Source organism: Apis cerana, linkage group LG11 (genome assembly GCF_029169275.1).
Source record: "Apis cerana isolate GH-2021 linkage group LG11, AcerK_1.0, whole genome shotgun sequence".
Classification (NCBI taxonomy): domain Eukaryota; kingdom Metazoa; phylum Arthropoda; class Insecta; order Hymenoptera; family Apidae; genus Apis; species Apis cerana.
In genome coordinates, this window is record NC_083862.1 from 11,856,228 (window position 1) to 11,871,726 (window position 15,499).

General features: G+C 21.8%; 3 protein-coding genes across 3 annotated transcripts; 1 reads left to right on the top strand and 2 right to left on the bottom strand.

The window, feature by feature from the left end:
• Positions 1 to 401: 401 nt before the first annotated feature.
• On the bottom strand, positions 402 to 4,150 carry LOC107995042 (metallophosphoesterase 1). Its single transcript, XM_017052269.3, has 9 exons — positions 2,805 to 4,150; positions 2,593 to 2,738; positions 2,441 to 2,511; positions 2,232 to 2,372; positions 1,982 to 2,149; positions 1,817 to 1,902; positions 1,638 to 1,760; positions 1,428 to 1,568; positions 402 to 1,313 (listed from the first exon to the last, which is right to left on the bottom strand). Exons 1-9 carry the CDS (start codon positions 2,916 to 2,918, stop codon positions 1,152 to 1,154), a joined length of 1,152 nt encoding a protein of 383 aa, XP_016907758.1. The 5' UTR covers positions 2,919 to 4,150; the 3' UTR covers positions 402 to 1,151.
• Positions 4,151 to 4,164: 14 nt separating this feature from the next.
• Positions 4,165 to 8,794, top strand: LOC107995032 (trifunctional enzyme subunit alpha, mitochondrial). Its single transcript, XM_062081954.1, has 11 exons — positions 4,165 to 4,407; positions 4,674 to 4,783; positions 4,862 to 5,134; positions 5,217 to 5,467; positions 5,550 to 5,933; positions 6,024 to 6,194; positions 6,315 to 6,537; positions 6,595 to 6,804; positions 7,468 to 7,663; positions 8,153 to 8,355; positions 8,440 to 8,794. Exons 1-11 carry the CDS (start codon positions 4,335 to 4,337, stop codon positions 8,638 to 8,640), a joined length of 2,295 nt encoding a protein of 764 aa, XP_061937938.1. The 5' UTR covers positions 4,165 to 4,334; the 3' UTR covers positions 8,641 to 8,794.
• Positions 8,795 to 11,335: 2,541 nt separating this feature from the next.
• LOC107995172 (Krueppel-like factor 10) lies at positions 11,336 to 14,611 on the bottom strand. The gene is made up of 3 exons (XM_017052523.3): positions 13,903 to 14,611; positions 13,403 to 13,606; positions 11,336 to 12,888 (listed from the first exon to the last, which is right to left on the bottom strand). Exons 1-3 carry the CDS (start codon positions 13,954 to 13,956, stop codon positions 12,025 to 12,027), a joined length of 1,122 nt encoding a protein of 373 aa, XP_016908012.1. The 5' UTR covers positions 13,957 to 14,611; the 3' UTR covers positions 11,336 to 12,024.
• Positions 14,612 to 15,499: the final 888 nt, after the last annotated feature.

Below are 15,499 nucleotides of genomic sequence, written 5' to 3' on the forward strand. Positions count from 1 at the left end.
ACTTATAATTTATAAAATGAAATATTTCATTTTCATATTCATATAAAAATATAAAAATGTATAAATTATTAATTAAGTATTAATATTTTTTTTTAAATAATATAAAAAATAAAATTATATTTTTATTAAATATAAATAATATAAGTTATACATAATGAAGTTGGACAAGTTGTACTATTGGGTAGAAAGAGATATGTAAAAAAAAAGTCGAAAAAAAAATTGGATTCTTTTTTTTCGATTAATTTTTGCATGTAGAATTATTTTCTTATTACTCTTGGATGTACTACCTATTCGATTTTACTTAGTGTATGTAATATTAGTTATAGTCAATATCAGTACAATAGTAGTATTAATTCACAATTATTCTGTTTTTTATTACAATAAGATGAAAATTTTACAAATTATGTTTATTATATTTATTAATACACAAATATGCATTAAATGCATATAATATAACATTAATAATCAGTTATATTCAAATAAGTTAAAAGTATACATTATTTCTTAATATGTATTATATCATATAAAATGTTTATCAATTATTATATAATATATAATATTAATAATATTTTTAATTAATAATAATAACATTTTAATAATATTTTTGGCATAATTATAAAGATTTGTATTTTCAATTATTCAAGTATTATATTTACTAAATCTGTACTATAGTATTTCATGAAATTTTTAATATTGATATATAATATAACTAAACATATAGTTGTATATAAATTTTATAAATGTGTATTGATTATATTTGTGATTTTTAATATTTTTATTCTTTTATACATATTTGTATACAATTTTTTTTTCAATAGAATGCTGTTTGATAAAATAAATGGAAAAAAAAAATTAAAATATATAAAATATATAAAATAAAGTAATTTTCAAAATTTGATAAAGTTGAGATATAATTATATTGATTTAAATAACAAAAATAAATAAGATAAATATTTTATAAATAATGTAAATAATATGTAATATCGTTAAAGATTTTATTCATATAAACAAAAATATTTTTCAATAATCTGAAGTTTATATTTCTATGTTTTTTGTTATGTTTATAATTATATATTTGTAATTTTCATGCTTTCTCATTAATATTAATAATTAATAATAATTAATAATATTATTAATATAGCAATATATTTTTAATGAAATTTTAAAAGATAATATCGATTTTGTTTTAGTTTACATTTTATAATAAAATATATGAAAATGCACATTATACTAATAATATAAATTTTGATCTCTGTAGATTCTACAGGCATATAACATTTTGATACAGAATAATTATTGGGAGTAAATACACCCTGAAATATAATAACATTTTAAAGATTTATAATAATATAATATTATAAAATATTAATATAATAATTTAAAATTATAAAATTGAATTAAATATTTTTTTGAATTCTAGAACATACCAATAGTAAAGAAGGATTATCTTTATTACGCCAACTAAAAGATGATATTGTAAATTCTAATATATCTTTCCTATGTATTCTTCTACAACCATGATGAGTGTGTCCATTAATAATAAGTCTTGGATTCAATATATCTAAAAGCTATAAGAATCTTTTTATATAAGTTTAATTATAATCATTTAAATGAATTTTTATAGAATATTTACATACTTGTTCAGATGCTTCTTTTGATAAACATTCCCATCGTTCTCTAAACTTGATATCTTTTATTTCATCTGGTGCTTGATCAAGTTCATTGCAAATTTCATCAGATTCGCGATACATTGGAAAATGCTAATTTAAAAATTATATTATCATTTTTATGTTATGAAATAAAATTATTTACTAACCTGTAAAATAATTGGTCTACTATATCTCGAAATTACATTATCTTTGTTACAATTATTTCCTGTATCTTTTGCACATTTTAAATGTGCTAAAAAATATTTTTATTTATACATAAGTTTTAATAAATTTTTATAAATATTCATTTTTTTAACAAAAATTAATCTTACTAGCAATTTTATTTAATGCAATTTCTGTAGGACGACATAAAAAACATCCATCTCCTTCCAGTGCCATACTATTAATTAAAACAAAATGATTTCCTCTAATACTAACTCTTTTTACACTTGGTGACTTTAAACCATTTACAAATCGTTGATTTAAATATGGTGTAATTCCTAAAAAAATATTTTGTGATTAAAAATATATTTATATAATAATATATTAACATTATAATTATAAAAATTAAAAATATTTTACCATAATGAAATCCAATATCATGATTTCCAGCAACAACATAAAGATGAGTATGTTTAGGTACTGAAAATAATGAATGAAATCTTTGTACATATTGATCAAATTCTGCAGAACTACTCCATTGTCCTTCATCGAATAAATCACCTATTATAATTATAATATATTTATTAATTAATTTTATTTTTCATCATTAAACATTTTTTATTAAATACCTAATATAAAAATTATATCTGGTTTATGAAGTGTAATCATAGTTTGAAATGCTCTATACATTTGCCATTCTCTATAAAAAAAGAACATGAATTGAGAAAAAATTTACTTTTAGGAAATTGCTACTTATTATTTATTTAATTATTTAATTTACCTTCTTAATTTATCAAACCAATGTCCATGTTTAGAACCTAATAAATGAGTATCTGCTATAAACATTGCATGTACAGGTGTTTCTTCTGATTTGAGTTGAGTAATAGTCACATCGATTTTATGTGGTTCCAAAATAGGCCATGTACACTATTATGTTAAATTTAAAATAAAATTTTGAATTTTACAAATACAATGTATATCAATAAAACTTACCTGAATAAGCACAAGATAATATAACAAATATTCACAAAAAATAAATACACATACTAAAGCTATGATAGCTTCAATTAAATATTTCTTATATGAAAATATTTTGGTATCTAACATTTTGTATTATTTTTGTAAAAATATTTTCAAAGATATAATTGATAAGTTATATAGAATAGAATTATAAATATCACACATATTCTTTTTTCATTCTATTTGAATATTGAACATTTTCGTATATTATGATTATATTGCGTATATATTCGTATCATATATTTAACATAAAAAATATATTTTGTTTTGAATATTGAAAATAAACATACAATATTTTTTGCATGAAATATATCTAATATTTAATGTCTTATGTAATTCAATTTGCAAATTTATAAATTGCCTTATCATTTTCATTTATAAAATTGTATAGAATAAAATATAAAATTATAATCAAAATTAAAACTATAAGTATCTCAATTCTCTTAAATCAACTAAAAGTAAACAAATATTTTAAATCATAATAAGAATTTCTTATTTGATAATACTGAATATCGAATAATACGATTTTATTAAAGTACATAATATATACATATAATATTAATTTATTGTTTCAATAATTATTTGAATGATCTAGTAAACAACAATCACTATATTACAACAATAATCACTAATATTAAAATACTATAGATAAGTAATACTAACAAGTAATGCATAAACTATATATAACTATAGATAAACTATACAAATAAAATATAAAAGACTTCAGAAATATCCATAAGATATATATATATATATTGTATATCATATAATATCAATATATGTATATACATATAATTTTATTTTTTCATGATGTCAAATTTTTAAAAGAAAATAAGCAAATTACATGATTTAACTTTTTATTAGTATTTTTCGATTAGTTAAATATCGATATCAAAATCAATTTTTTGTTGCGTAAAATTGTATCGATGTATCGATACCAATTGTATTAATTATATTTTATTTAATTTTAAAATAATGTTCATATTATTTATCTTGTACTAGTATTTCATTTTATAAATATTAATCAAATGTATGAAATATAATCAATTATATGAAATATTTATATGAAAATTTAAGCTTTTAATAACATAGATTAAATATTTATATTATATTAAAAATATTATTCTTATAATAAAAATCTTATAAAATTTATAAATTTACAAATATATAATATATTATATATAATGGTATTTTAAAAATATTTAATATTTATAAAATTAAATTGTTCAAAAAACATCTAATTTTTTAAAAAAATTGATTTTGATATATATATATATGTAAAATAGTAAATATATAATATACATAATTACTTTTTTTTATTTTTTTTCAAATATAATAAATTGAAATCAAAGTTCATGATTAATCAAACATATTATAGTAATTACACGCAAGTTATGATTATATTTATAATTATACGCATGCGTAGTAATCGGTATTTCATTTCTGTACAGTCTTCCATATGCAGTAACATTTTCTAGGATAAGTGTTTCAATATTCTAAAACATGTTACAATACAGATTATTGGGTGCTCTTGCAAATGTTTCGCACATTAATAAAAGTATATCAACACGAACAGGTAATTATATGTAAAAAAAATTATATTTTTATATGAACATTTGTTTTTAAATAATATATCTATATCATATAAAAATTTGCACTGTATACAATATTGTATTTATGTACATAATGTAAAAATATTGATAAAGTATGAAAATATATAAAACATGAAATAAAATAGTAAATATTTAATAAGAATTATTAAAATAAATAATAAAATATTATGTATTTATATAAAAATTTGTATAATTTTTGTTTTGATTTTATTATAAATTTTATTTTCAGCATTATATAAATCAATGAGAGCAATGAGTATATCAACAAATTTAAAACATTTGAAATATAAAGTTGTAGATAATGTAGCAGTCCTTACTTTAGATTCTCCAGGAGTTAAGGTATATATAATATATAATTCTACTAGTTTCATAAATAATTCAATAAATAAAATAAATTTAATTTTCATTGTGATATAGATGAATGTTTTAAATTCAGAAGTAATGTATGAAATTGATGATGTTTTAAAAAATATAGAACAAAATTCTGCTATAAATTCAATAATTTTTATAAGTGGAAAACCAGGTTGTTTTGTTGCTGGTGCTGATATTAATATAATACGTTCTTTCAAAACTCCAGAAGATGGCTATAAAATAGCTTTTGAGGCCCAAAAAATCTTTGAAAAAATAGAAAAAAGTAAAAAACCAATTATAGCTGCAATTCAAGGTAGTTGTTTAGGAGGAGGCTTGGAGGTATATAATTTAATAAATTTATACATTCTATTTTTACAAAATATTTTTCATTATTATTCACATTTTTATTTAATTGATGTAGATGGCTATGGCTTGTCATTATCGAATTGCTGTAAATGATCAAAAAACTAGTTTAGGTTTACCAGAAGTAATGTTAGGTATCTTGCCTGGTGCAGGTGGTACACAAAGATTACTTCAATTAATATCACTTCCTAATACTTTAAATATGATTCTTACTGGTAAACAAGTTAAAGCAATTAAAGCTAAGAAAATAGGACTTGTAGATCTTTTAGTGAATTGTCTTGGTTGTGGCATTGGAACATCAGAAGAAAAGTAAGATTGATACATTTATATATATATATATATATATATTTATAAAAAATATGAAAATTTTATTTATTTAAAATATTTCCAGTACAATGAGATATTTGGAAGAGACTGCTATTAAAGTTGCACAAGATATTACAAATAAAACTTTAAAAATTAATCAAAATTCTAAAACATTAAGTGATAAATTTCTGAATTATGCATTATACTTTGATTTTGTAAAGAATCAAATATTTAATTCAGCAAAAAAAAATGTTATGGAGAAAACTGGGAGTTTGTATCCTGCACCATTTAAAATCTTAGATGTAATACGTATTGGTTTAGATAAAGGATCAAAATTTGGTTATGAAGCAGAAGCTAAAGCTTTTGGTGAATTAGGAGTTACACCTCAATGTAAAGGTCTTACAAATTTATTCTTTGGACAAACTACTTGTAAAAAAAATCGTTTTGGAGTGCCAAAAAATGCTGTTAAGTATGGATATTTTTATATATATTATGTAAAAATAAATCATTTTTCTTGTAAAATATTAATTATATATATATATATATATATATATTTCAGAAAAATTGCTGTTGTTGGTGCTGGCCTTATGGGAGCAGGTATTGTTCAAGTAAGCATAGATAAAGATTTTGATGTAATTATGAAAGATACAAATGAAACTGCTTTGTACCGTGGTGTTGATCAAATACAAAAAGGAATGCATGCTGCTGTGAAAAAAAAAAAATATTCTAAGTTAGTTTTTAAAATTTCTTAATTTTTCATTAAAATATGATAAATATTTGTATATATGTATGAATACATAAAAATTCCAAATTATCAAATTTTATTATTTTTTTTTAAATTTATTTTTAGCTTTCAGAAAAATAGATATTTTTCTAAACTTGATTCTACATTAGATTATAGTTCATTTAAAAATGCAGATATCGTAATTGAAGCTGTATTTGAAGATATTACAATTAAACATAAAGTTATAAAAGAAATTGAGGCAAATACACCAAATTACTGTGTACTTGCAACAAATACGTCAGCAATTTCTATTAATGAAATAGCTGCTGGGAGTAATCGTCCAGATAAAGTAAGTATAATATTTAATATATTTTCTTTAATTTAATTTAGTATAATTATGTTATAGATAATTGGAATGCATTATTTCTCTCCAGTACATAAAATGCAATTATTAGAAATAATAACACATAAAGGAACATCGACTGAAACAATTAAAACTGCAGTTGATGTAGGTTTAAAACAAGGAAAAACAATTATTATTGTTGGAGATGGTCCTGGATTTTATACAACAAGAATATTGAGTGCTTTATTATCTGAAGCTATTAGATTAATGCAGGTAGTCTTTTTATTTTTTTATATTTACTATTTATTATTATATAGAATGTCTTTGAAATCATGATATAAGTGAAATGATATAAAAATAAGTAAAAAAAAAATTTTATATTTAAAGTTTTATTTTTTAATAAATTAAGTTTCGAAATTTTTTAAATGACAATGAAATATGATAATAACAAATGAAATTAGCTATCCAATTGAATACAAATGAACTATCAATAGATGATTACTCTATATATGGAAATAAACGAAAAATATAAAATAAAATTTTATTGCTAATATCCTTATTTTTTTAAGAAAATCGATATTGAACATCGAATAATAAAAAAGTCATATAATTGGCAAATTTTCAAATTAAATTTTTTTAAAAAATAATTTTTAAATGAAAACAATTTTGAAAACAAAGCTTTAAATGAAAAAGTGTTTTTTTTTTTCTATTTTTATATGTAGATTCACATAACTATTTTTATCATGATTTTGAAGATATAATATTCTGTATATAATACAATAAGAAAATATACATTATATACAATATATATATATATGTTATATACATATAACATTTTATAAAGTATATATTATAAGTATATTATAAGTATATTATAAGTATATTATAAGTATATTATAAATATTCAATATATAAAATTATATTCAATGAAAATAGGAAGGTGTGGATCCTATATATTTGGATAATTTAACTAAAAAATTTGGATTTCCTGTTGGAGCAGCTACTTTATCAGATGAAGTTGGAATTGATGTTGGTGCTCACATAAGTACATACCTTGTAAAGGAATTAGGTGAACGTTTTAATGGTGGAGATATAAATATACTCAATGACATGGTTAAAGCTGGTTTTCTAGGTATTCAGTTTTTTATTATATAATATCGTGAAACTTGCCTTATTTGGGCAAACTATTGAACAATTTTTTAGTGAAATCAAAAATATTTTGCAATTCTTTGCTTGCTTTGTCTAAACACATATTGAAATAAAAGTGTTAGTAATAAGTAATAAGTAATTAGTAATAATTTTAAGCAAAGTTTCTAATACAGACATGTAATTGAATTGTATATGAAAAAGATGATTTCAAAAAAAAATTAACATATTTTTTAGAAATATTTTTGGAATAAAATAAGTAATTTTGGAATAATTTTTTTTTTATGCTTCATAAACAAAATAGTATTAGATATAAATAAATACATATTGTGACTCAATCCGTTTTGCTTGCTTGCTTGCTTTGCGTACTCTAAGTGATAGTGTAATATATAAAAACTCGAGGCGGCCTCGTGGGTCTGTATAGAACTACATTTCTTTATATATGTATATTTAACGAAATACTTGTTATTTTCAGGAAGAAAATCAGGCAAAGGAATATATACATATGAAACTAATGTTAAGCATAAAAATGTTAATCTTTCAGCATTAGATATTTTAAAAAAATATAAACTTGAACCAAAAGGAAATACAACTATTGAAGATCATCAATTAAGAATGGTATCTCGTTTTGTTAATGAAGCAATACTTTGTTTAGAGGAAAATATTTTGGCTAATCCGGTAAAACATTTATAATTATATATATAATATATTAGTAAATTATTGAATTATATTATTTTTTATTGAACAAAAATATTTTTTTAGTTGGAAGGTGATATAGGAGCTGTTTTTGGATTAGGGTTTCCTCCATTTACTGGTGGACCTTTTCGTTGGGTAGATTCTTATGGTGCTGATAACTTAGTGAGAAAGATGGAACAATTTCAAAATCATTATGGTGATGCTTTTAAACCATGTCAAACATTATATGATATGGCATCCAATCCTAGTAAAAGTTTTCATAGATAGAAAATTGAATGTTTTTATAAAAGTTTTTATAAAGTTTTTTTAAAAAACTTTAAAAATGCATTTTTGAAAATTATAAACAGTAATTGCTTAAGAATAATTATAAATATTTTAATATTATATTTTTTTGATAAATAAAATGAATTTAATAATTGAATTTGAACTTTCTTCAATACATCAATACAAATTGATTAAATATATTTATTATGAGATTTTTAATATATAATGTTATTCATATCATCATAATATCAATCTATTTTGATAAAAATACAAAATGTATTTTATTTTAATATATGAAATAATTTTTATTATTATTTAAGTTATAAAATATAAAAAATAAAATTATTAAAAAAAATTTAATAATAAATTTTCATAAGTAGCATAAATAATTTGTTTAATTTTTTTTTACAAAAATTTACATCAGAAAAAATAACATGTATAAGCATGTATTACATATTATAAGCTATTTAATAATGAATGACTGATAAATGTATATGAATAAATTTATCGTCTAATTTCCATTTTTTATTTCCATTGAATTATGAAAGATGTAGGAGTGGAATTCTAGTTCTTGATGCAATGTTTAGAAGATATTGCACTTTATTGATGAGTAAAAAATGAATCTTATATTTAATGATTTAAAGATTTAAAATAAATTTAATTTGAATAAAATAAACAAATTTACATAATATATAAAAACTGAATATGAAGTTGCATTTAAATTTAAAATATAATAAGATATAAATATAATTATAATATAATTATAATTGTAATAATTATAATCTATTATAATGAGATTTATCTGTTGTTATTTTTAATATTTTTTATTATAAACAAAATTTAGAAGTAAAAAGATATTATTTCATATATAATGTTTTTATAATAATTTATAATAATTTTTGATGACATTTGTTATGATATATTGAATAATTTTAATATTTTATTTATTTAGAATTTTATTATTATTGAATAATTATTTTATATGTTTATTACAAGACAAAATTTTGATGCATCATTTTTTTCAATAAAAGCAAATAAGGGTAATCAGATAGATATTTTACATCATCTACCGGTCCCATACTTGTTTGTGACATTTACAATATTAAAAGAATTCAAGTCCTTGGCTGATGCAAGAAACTACGACATTTCGTGAGAAGTCATTAACAAGGATCATATCTCAGTTGACCTGTATAATTTACTAGTTTTAGTTTATAAACAATATGAATGTAAACTTAAAAATTATATCACTCTGTTTTTTAATATATTTAATTTTTTACATTATTAAGAATTGTTTTAATAATAAATGAAAGTATTAATAAAATAAAAATAACTGATTATATATATGCGAATTATATAATTACTTTACACAAAGTAATATATAAATCAATAGAATGCAATAAAAGAAAACAAAAAATTCGTATATATATATATATTTCTGATTAAATAACATTATTATAATTTTATCCTAATATTGAAGAATAGTTTTATAATTATCAGAAACTTTTTTTCTTTGTAAAGATTATTATTAATATAAATATATTTATATTTTTATATTTAAAATTATTTTTTCCATAAATGCAAACAATTGATAAAAAAATTTATCTAAATCGATGTCTGCGAATTATATTTGATATTAACATGGTTTTTTTTTTTTTTTGCTAATATGAATAATGCTTACAATGGAATTTTTTACTTTCTCTATATAAATTTTTATTAGTTGCATTCATTAAAAATGATAAAGGATATAATCATATATATACATATATTTTTTTAAATTAATACATAATAAATCAAATTATAAAAAATATCAGAATATATTTTGCATTACAAAAATATTTATACAAGTTATATTTTTTATCAAAAATTTCATAAAATTTATTTATCTTCCATTAAAAAACTTATTTTTACGTACACATAAATTTTATTCTTGCATTTTTATCAAAGATTTACCGAAGATAGAAAATAGACATTTTAAAAAATATTAAATTTGCATTATTTATGGATTTTAATCAAACAAAATAATATCTTATATATAATATGCATTTTCTATACAGTATATAATAAAAATTTTTGATTTTAATATAAAAATTGTTGAATATTTTATTTTACATTTCAATTTTTATATGTTATATAATTTATATTTCATACTTAATAATTATAACTTATTAAATTATACATAATAAAATATATATTTTTCATAATATAAAATGAATAGAAAAAATTATATCATTATTACAAAATATATTTAAAAATGCTCATATCAAATTAAGTCAATTGATATCAAATTTTATTGTTTTATTTAACTATTTATCTAAATTTAAATTTTAAGTAAAAAAAACAAATAAATCAAAGATTAATATTTAAAAATTATTTATCATTCTTTTTCAATTATCTTGATTAAAAATTGTATATATTTGTTTGACTTTTTTATGAAGTTAAAAAAATAAAGATTTATGATTAAAAAAGAGTTTATATTAATTATATATTAATTAAATTTAATAATTATATATAATTTAATTTAATAATTATGTTTAATTAAATAATTGATGACATTTTTTCAAGTGATAATGACTCAATTTTATAAATAATTGCTATAAAAATTAAAAAAAATTATTAAATTACTATTGTAAATCTTTAATACATATAATTAAATGTTTAAGGATATAGGAAATACATATAAAATAAATTAGACATTATATATATTTACAATAATTTTATGAAAGTATATAGGCTATTTAATTAATTTTAATTTTTGTAGAAAATTTTTAAACTTATTTCATAATATTAAAGTCTTACTTGTCTGGTACATTGTTTAATTGGCGAGTTATTTATATATATATATATATATATATATACACATATATCCATAATTAGTTTAATTATATAATGAAAAACATTATAATTTTAATAATTTTGTAACATTTTGTAATTATGTACATAATTGATAAAAAAACTGTCTTTATATTTTTAAATAAATATTCTTTCTTGATCAACACGCTTATGCATCACAGATCACAGATACACTTAGGTACTTGGTTTTCGGACGGCAAAAAAAAGCCTCATCTTTTGAATTATCATTTTTCGTGCTTTTAGTGCTTTCCTTTTAAGTACGCTTTTGTTAATTTTTTTTTTTTTATATAATCACTATACGGTACACATAAAAAAACATAGAAGTATAATTTATTATTGTAAATATTCACATTTCGAAGTTTTTATCAAATTTGGGATAGATAAAAGTTTTTTCACAAAGAATATCCGTTGTTATGTTTTTTTTTATCCATCAAAAAACAATTAATCTTTTCACACTGTCGGAATGATTTTCCTGCAATAATTAAAGCTCGATTCACAGCTTTAGATACGGCTTAAATATATAATACTTTATATTTTTTAAACCGTTAATTGCGGTGCAATTATTTGTTGAGTTGATTGTGTTATGCGTGGTGCTATAACAGGAAGTAAACTTACTTTTAAAGGTGTGGATGTCATTTGTGTGATAGAACTAGTTTGAGCACCAGTGGCGCGAATAGACGAAGATCTATCTCTGGTGTGTCGTTTAACATGTTTTGCTAAATGGTCACTTCTCATAAATCTTCTTTGACAGATAGGACAAACAAATTTCTTTTCTCCAGTATGTGTTCGTTTATGTCGTGACAATTCATCACTTCTTGAAAATCGTCTACTACAATCTTCGTAAGGACACGAAAATGGTCGTTCACCTGTATGAGTCCGTGTATGGGCTTTCAAATGAGAAGATTTAAAATAATTTTTGCCACAACCTGGATGTTCACATTCATAAACACGACGTCGTATAGCTGATTCTGGAGTAGTTATATTTGATGTTGTTGTAGGTGCAGTAACTAATAAAAGAGGAGCTCGTGGAAGAACCAAAGGAGATCCTAACAATCCGGTTACCATGATTGGTGCAGGTTTTGGTGCTAGAAGATGTAATTTTGGCTGAATAGTCTCGCGATCAGTATTTTTATTATTTATAATAATCTCTTCTTTCCGTAGACTCATTTTGAATTTAAGACTCTTCAGTATGTTCTCCGATTCCACTGTATTCTGCCGCGTGGTTGGTTTGAACTGTAAGTTGGAAGTCTGTTGTGAATTATGTGGAATTAGTTGTGAACACATTGTGGTAATCTTTGGTATCAAGTTGGCAGGACTGTAGGTACCATCTCGATTGGCACGCATTATCACTGATACACGGGCAGGTTCTGGACTCGGGGGTGGTGTACCATCCAAGAGTAACTGTTAAAAATAGTAAAAATAAATATAAATTTGATAAATTTCATTTCTTTTAATATTTACATTAATAAACATTTCTAAATTGATTAATGAAATTTTAATTAAAGAAAATAATATTTTTTGGATTATTATTATTACAATATATATAATATATATATATAAAATACAAAAATAATATATATGCATATATTATTAGTATATAATAATGATTAAAAAAAATGAAAAGATGAAAGTTTATGATTTTAATTTAATATTTTTATAAAAGTTATTTATTTAGAATAATATGGAAATTACATTATTCTGAAACGAATACCGTCAGAAGGTATTATTTGCTCAAAGGATAAGCAACAAAAATGGTGTAAAAGTGAATGCATGCAATAAATGAGGTCATTGCAAAACAACTCTATAAAGCATGCGCACATACGTCTTATAATATAAGAGAGCGATTAAAAAAAATCAAAATGAGATAGTTTTGTAATTAAAAATGAGCACAAAAAAACTTTTTGTCAATACTTACTTTTGCTAATTCACATTGTTCCACAGATCGCCTTTTTCGGAGAGGTTCATCTTCTTCCGAATCAGAAGGTTGAGGAGTTGGAGGTAAACCAGGCCGAGTAGTTCCATTGTTATTTTTCTTTATGTTCATATTGGTCTTTGCTTTCTGTTGAAGTTTATCTCCCAAAAGTGCTGCAACGCTGAACGAAGATTGAAGTGGTTCAATCTGTAGAAAAAAATAAAGAAAATTTCTTATGAAATATTTTGAATTTTATGCACAAATAAAAAAAAAATTAAGTAAGGAAAAAATCTATGAAAATGATTCTGTAAAAAATATATGAAATAAAAAGAAAGAAAGAAGAAAAAATAAATAAAAAAAAAGAAATAAAAATTAGGAAATATTATAATAAAAATTATGTATATGAAACAGGATTGGATCATCGTTTCCAACTATGTTCATATTTCGCGGGCAAATTAGTCGGTCACTGCAGTGGCGGTACTTTTAATTCAACATTCACTTACGTGTTTGAATTGGGGTGAGGCCGGTGGTGAAAGAGGAGTTTGATTAGTATCCATTTTTTTAGAGAAAATGTAGCACGAGTATATAGTATGTTAAAGAGGCTCGTCCGTTGACGAGAAGATGTAGTCTAACGTATACGATATTTTTCAAACGAAAAGTAGCTTAGGGACGTAATCGTTGAACGTCTAGTAATGCAATGAAGCTTTCTCAGGTCGGTTGGCTCGGCATGCTGTGCTGATCGTGTGTGTGATCATGCGGCGCGCTTCACTTCTACCAATTGTGTGGAGGGGCTCGCCGAAATCAACCAATCAGAAGAGTACTATCAGCCGACGACCGCGTGATCACCAGCGTGCTGTTCACGTGCTCGCTGTCTGACTGAGGCCGTGATCATGACGTCAGTCTGCGTGGCGCGCTCGGTCGATACGTCATGGTATCACTGCGCTCACTAGCGTCATGCAGTTTCAACCCTCCTACACTACATTCTAAAGCTATCTGACTCGCTCTTTCTATCTCTTCGTTTTTCTTTTCCTACGACTGTTTATCGGTATAGTTTGGTTGTGATAGAAGACTGAATGCGACACGTACTTCGTAAGAACGAAGTATTGCAAGGCGAGCCTCCGAATTGTCGTTTTGCCACTCACTTTTCCCTTTTTGTCCCGTTGTAATGTGAGAGTTTTGTAATGTGTAAGTTCGTAGAATAAATGTTTGTTCTTATAATATTATGTTTTGATGATTTCGATTCTAATAACTTTCCCACGTTCCGCTATTATTTTTATTCTTTTCGAATATATTTGATAAATGAACGAAGAAAAATCAATTATTTTAAAGAATATCAACATTTAAAGTTTATAACAATATTGTCTATTTTGATATTTATCATTTTGTTTGTAAAATTTTTTCTTTTTATTTTTTTTTTATACGAATTCACGTGATATAGAAAAAAATTATATAATTAAAAAATATGGAAATAAAAGCGAAATTCTCGAATTTTAACAAAATTTGCGCAATTTGTTATTAAATATACCGATTGCTTACTTTGCAACTAATTAATTTAAGTCCAATTAGATTGATGTTGATTTTTACTATGTTCTTCTTTTATCATTTTCTTATTTTTTTAACATTCTCTTTCGCAATTCTCTTCTGCAATAAATTAGTAAGATGATTTATTGAATATTTATACCGAAATTCGCAATTATATTTGTTTAAGATATTTATTTTTGTATAGAAAATAAAAATATTTTATTTTTCATAGAAGAAAAAAGTTAAATAATTAATTAAATAGACGAAAATCAAATTGTTTGTTCAATATTATATTTAGTAATTCATTGCTTCATATTTTTTTTTCTTGAAACTTGCACGTAGCATATATATACATATATCATCGGTGTTATTCATAGATACAGGAAATTACCTATTGTAATCCTTAAATAGATTCTTCGTATCAAAAAAATTATTTTTTTTCTTTTGATAGATCTACTTCTATAATTGTGATTTTTTGCGAAAATATGGAAATTTTTGTAAAACAAGACAATGTTCGTGTTAATGAGTGTATATTTATATAGCGTATTAAAACAAAATGGAGTCATTGAGAGATAACTA

Bases quoted from the DNA above. Each gene is read 5' to 3' on its own strand.
- LOC107995042 (XM_017052269.3), bottom strand. From the start codon at position 2,918: ATGTTAGATACCAAAATATTTTCATATAAGAAATATTTAATTGAAGCT. The intron at 2,739-2,804 runs GTAAGTTTTATT...TTAACATAATAG, and splicing joins ATTATCTTGTGCTTATTCAG to TGTACATGGCCTATTTTGGA. The intron at 1,314-1,427 runs GTATGTTCTAGA...ATTATATTTCAG, and splicing joins ATAATCCTTCTTTACTATTG to GGTGTATTTACTCCCAATAA.
- LOC107995032 (XM_062081954.1), top strand. From the start codon at position 4,335: ATGTTACAATACAGATTATTGGGTGCTCTTGCAAATGTTTCGCACATT. The intron at 6,195-6,314 runs GTTAGTTTTTAA...ATTTATTTTTAG, and splicing joins AAAAAAAAAAAATATTCTAA to CTTTCAGAAAAATAGATATT. The intron at 7,664-8,152 runs GTATTCAGTTTT...TGTTATTTTCAG, and splicing joins GGTTAAAGCTGGTTTTCTAG to GAAGAAAATCAGGCAAAGGA.
- LOC107995172 (XM_017052523.3), bottom strand. From the start codon at position 13,956: ATGGATACTAATCAAACTCCTCTTTCACCACCGGCCTCACCCCAATTC. The intron at 13,607-13,902 runs GTAAGTGAATGT...TTTTTTCTACAG, and splicing joins CCTCACCCCAATTCAAACAC to ATTGAACCACTTCAATCTTC. The intron at 12,889-13,402 runs GTAAGTATTGAC...TATTTTTAACAG, and splicing joins AACAATGTGAATTAGCAAAA to TTACTCTTGGATGGTACACC.